Raw genomic sequence first — 4,470 nt, 5'->3', positions numbered from 1 at the left:
GAAGTCACCACATGCGCCTCGCTGTCGACGGGAACGTCGCCTCCCACTGAAGAATATTCCGCCTTTATGAGACACACGGATGTCAAACCCGGGGTTTGAACTCCTGAAGTGCGCAGTGACAACCACCCTCCTAACCACCCAACCTGAGGTTGGTTCTCGTTGGGTTTCGCCTTTGACCTGCATTCAAACGTTGCATCTGCAAAAAACGTTGCATCTGCAAAAGCTGGTTACCCAGCGGACGCGTTCAATATGAAGTTTCAGGCTTTTGGCCTTTTTCTATTGAAATACAGTACAGGGCCATTATTTTCTACTATGTTTTTAACAGACCCGAGGTTCCATGTTGCTTTCGTGTCGGGGGCATGACCCGGCCCAGCTGCATGGGAAAACCAACGACGACACAGATCTGAGCCCTTCGTCGATTACGAGGCCTGCTCCTTCTTGGAACAAACAACAGAAAAGACACGTTCAGACGCAAGCAAGCGGAAGCGGGAAATTTTCATTTTTCAAGTCGAGCTGACTTGGCGACGACTTGCCCCGAGCTATGCACGCACGAAAGGTCGCCACATTTTCACATGATCTTTTGCTTTTGCCCGACGCGTCATTCGTTGTATAACTTCCCATGCACTGAAGCTGTATGTTCCATAGTTCAGTTGGCACTTGCACCCTCACACACCCAACACACGTACACAGGTTCTAAGCTTCGCTGCGCGTGGTGGTGACCGGCTCGATCGATGAATCTTCACTCAATCCAGCTCAGTAGTGGTCTTGGCTCGGCTGCCGCCACACAGCCGAGCGATGATGGGATGATGAGCTCCAAGCTCTACCTTGCTGTGTTAGAGGGCAGAAAGGAGGAAGCCATGGCGCTGCTTCCACAAAGTGGCGCCGTTGCTGCTCATCGAGTCGCCGGTAATGGTTAACTTAGTTTGCATTTGAGTTTTTGCTTGAGTTTCTATCTTAGTAGTAAGTCACGAGCAAACTAGTTAACTTAATTTGCATTTGCTACTCTTGTGTACCTGGGATATTTCTTGTATCTAAATCGATCAAGTTGCGCAGTGTGAAACATAGGGAGTTGTGCAAAAAAATCGTGGGCAATTTCAGCAACAGAAATGTGCCAGCTGTCCTTACTGGGATTTTTAATTTTGTCTATATGTTTGATTTCTTTCAGCTATACAAAAGGTGAGCCCGGAGAGAAACAACGTTCTTCATCTAGCAGCCGGCCAAGGGCACCACGAGCTGATCCAAGAGCTCTACGCCAGCTTCGGGGACAAGAGCTTTCTCTCTGCCCAGAATTCGGCTCTGGACACGCCGCTGCACTGCGCGGCGAGAGCGGGGCATGAGAGAGCCGTGTCCCTCCTCGTCCAGCTGGCGTGGGGCACCGGTGATCATGAGAAGATCTTGGGGTGCAAGAACGAGGCTGGGGACACAGCGTTGCATCTGGCGGCGAGGCTCGGCCATACCGCAGCGGTTGAGGTTATAGTATTTGTGGCGCCGGAGCTGGCATCAGAGGTTAACAATGCCGGCGTATCACCGTTGTACTTGGCGGTGATGAGCAGGTCGGTACCCGCTGTCAGAGCTATAACCAGGTGCAGGGACGCGTCGTCTGCCGGCCCGAGTTCACAGAATGCTCTGCACGCTGCCGTCTTCGAGGGTTCAGGTCAGCCTCCTCGATCCGTGGACTCTGAAAGTGCTTGCAGATTTGCCAATACATGACTGACATTACCATCTGAACATTGTTAGAAATGGTTAGGCTGCTACTGAACTGGAATCCATCGCTGCCGAGCGAAGCAGATGGCAGTGGCAGCACTCCGCTCCATTTCGCTTCGTCCGACGGCGACCACTCCCTAGTAAATGCAATCCGGCGCGCTGCGCCGTGCGCGCTGCGCATGCGGGACTCGAGTGGCCTCTCCGCTCTCCACGTCGCCGCAGGGATGGGCCACGCACGCCTCGTCGAGGCGCTGATGGAGGCGTGTCCCGACGCAGCTGAGCTCCGAGACAAACTTGGCAGAACCTTCCTGCACGCCGCAGCCAAGGGAGGCCACTCCAATGTCATGTCGATTGCCTTCAAGAAACCAGCGCTGCGCGGCCTCCTGAACGCGCAGGACGTGGACGGCAATACGCCGCTCCATCTCGCGGTGGCCGCATGCTCTTCCGACGTCGCGGTGACCCTGCTGTGCGAGTGCCACAGCATATTGCGAGCCGACGTCATGAACAACGAGGGACGCACTCCGTTCGATCTCGCTGTGAGATCTACCAGTTTCTTTTCAATGGTAAGTAGTACGAAGTATAACACAACACACACTGTATGCGGTTCCAGTGCATATTAATTCGACAAAACCCAGTATTAGTTATTTTGATTTTTCCTATGAACATTGAACTAAAAGTTTTTTTGAGTACCTTGCAGCTGAGTCTGGTGGTGACATTGGCTGTATTCGAGAAGCGATCTCGCCCTCAGAGGCGGGACCATGTGGAGAAATGGAGCAATCACCACCCAGGAAAAGTGATGGAGAAGACGTCGGACAGCCTCTCTGTAGTCGCTATCCTCATCGCCACCGTCGCCTTTGCTGCCGCCAGCAATGTGCCCGGGTCATACGAGCAAGAGGACAACTTGGCATCCGTAGCCAAGAGGAAGATGGTCTTTAAAGGCATGGCCGTTCTACAAGATAATTGCCTCTTCATATTCTTCGTGTTGCTTGACACCTTTGCCCTGATGACATCCGTGATCGCGGTGGTCCTGCTCGTCTTTGGGAAGGGGTCACGCTCCGCCGGGTCGTGGACGAGCTTCGTGGTGGCGCTGCAGTGCCTATGGGCGTCGCTGATGAGCATGCTACTGGCCTTCTATGCGGCTCTATCTGCCGTGACTTTCACGAGCAGAGTCATCGAAGCCTCCATGTACATGATCTTATACTTGGGCTGCACGATGCTATTCTTCGGTATATACAGTATAGTGCCTCAAAGTTCGCCGCGGATACTTTGGATTGTTATGCAGCGCACTGTCCTAAAAGGAAGGAACAATAGGCATATAAGGCAGCAGTATCCTGTCGCAAGCGCGTACGCACTCAACCTGCTAATTTTCATAGCAACAGGTTTCCTTGCGATCGTAGGTTTTGGCGTTGTCATGTCGTTGAGCAGATTCATGAGGGACGATGCGATGCATTCTGGGGCACCTGCACCGTCCCCTGTCTTCTTGTAAGAGCATCGGCGTCTTAGGGTGTGTTTGGTTTTAAAACGATGTGGAAAGTAAAGGAATGATTCCATCCTCATGTTTGGTTGGGACAAAAAAAATTGCAAAAGAATGGTTCCATTTTCGTACAACAGAATGTGTCATCATATATTCCATCGATTTAAGCCTAAACTAAACCTGATGCAGGGGCCAGTCAGAAGAAGGGCAACACGTACTCTTCCCATCTTGCAAAATCGAACTGGAGAGAGAACAAACCAGAGCGGATAGATGGAAGCTCGAAATGCGCATGGTCAAAATCAAAGTGTACAGACGCGGGCTGGATGGTTCCCGCCGCCGTCGTGTTTGCTTCCTTGCCTGTTGCCGCCGTCGGACCTGCTTCCTTGCCTGCCGCCGCGTCTGATTCCGTCGAACTAACGCGTATGCTTCCTTCCCCCCACTACGCTTGATTCCTGCCACTGCCGCATCTGCTTCCTTGCCCGCCGCGACGCCCGATTACGGCCGCCCGCTCCTGCTAACCGATGCCGTCTCGGCTGGTTCTCGCCACGCCTGCTAGCCATCATTTGGGAGAGATGAGGGAGAGGTTGGGGAGAGGAGAGGGTCCCGTCGTGATTGGTTCCATTCTTTCTCTATAATAAAACACAGGAATGACATCTAGGTGTGGAATGGTTCCATCACATTCCATCTCATTCTAGAACCAAACACTCCCTTAGCTTACAAATTGGTGGCATGTGCCATCAGCAGGTGATATTTCTATGTAGGCACCGTGAATAGTCTCTAGAACTCTAGATATACTTGTCAGAAGATGCTCTAGGTGCGCCGTAACCAATCAAGCTGGGTGTAGGAGGCTAGCTCCGGTGCTGATCACCGCTGCTGATGCTGCGTCGGAGCGGGCAACGCCCGCGAGAAGCGCCGCCGTCGTTGCCTTGGACACGCTGGTACCGGCCGCTCCTTGCGCCATGGGCTCGGTGACGCCGGTGCACACGCCGTCGCGGCCGATGGTGGACCCGGTCCATTCACCGGTGCACCAGTTGGTGGACCTGGTCGCGGTCAATGATCGTTCCAAGGCTGCTGGCCATGTCAGGGTGGGGCCAGAGGATAGCCAGGCGCTGGTGGACGCGGCCGGTTCAAAATTGGCGGCGGCTTCAAACACCGTGGCAGGTGGTGGGGCCAGCGTCGGAAGGTTCCGGGTTGGTGGGCACTTTGTCCCGTTCGGAGGATCTCCCGCGTCTTCGCACGCCTCTGAGCGGGAGGCGGAGCCCCCTTCCGTCCAAAGGCCAACGTTGGAGGAG

The 4,470-nt window shown here is 53.9% G+C and overlaps 1 protein-coding gene across 1 annotated transcript; it reads left to right on the top strand.

Annotated features, from left to right (window-relative positions):
* The first annotated feature begins 731 nt into the window (after positions 1 to 731).
* LOC124694732 (ankyrin repeat-containing protein At5g02620-like) lies at positions 732 to 3,190 on the top strand. The gene is made up of 4 exons (XM_047227684.1): positions 732 to 906; positions 1,166 to 1,654; positions 1,738 to 2,267; positions 2,402 to 3,190. Exons 1-4 carry the CDS (start codon positions 732 to 734, stop codon positions 3,188 to 3,190), a joined length of 1,983 nt encoding a protein of 660 aa, XP_047083640.1.
* The last annotated feature ends 1,280 nt before the right edge of the window (positions 3,191 to 4,470 follow it).

This window comes from Lolium rigidum, chromosome 3 (assembly GCF_022539505.1).
Source record: "Lolium rigidum isolate FL_2022 chromosome 3, APGP_CSIRO_Lrig_0.1, whole genome shotgun sequence".
Classification (NCBI taxonomy): Eukaryota; Viridiplantae; Streptophyta; class Magnoliopsida; order Poales; family Poaceae; genus Lolium; species Lolium rigidum.
This window is presented reverse-complemented; position numbering and strand designations above follow the sequence as displayed.

What these genes read in the sequence shown, in the direction of transcription:
- LOC124694732 (XM_047227684.1), top strand. Translation starts at nt 732, where the DNA reads ATGAATCTTCACTCAATCCAGCTCAGTAGTGGTCTTGGCTCGGCTGCC. An exon ending in TGCTGCTCATCGAGTCGCCG is followed by an intron (nt 907 to 1,165) that starts GTAATGGTTAAC and finishes GATTTCTTTCAG; the next exon opens with CTATACAAAAGGTGAGCCCG. An exon ending in TGCCGTCTTCGAGGGTTCAG is followed by an intron (nt 1,655 to 1,737) that starts GTCAGCCTCCTC and finishes GAACATTGTTAG; the next exon opens with AAATGGTTAGGCTGCTACTG.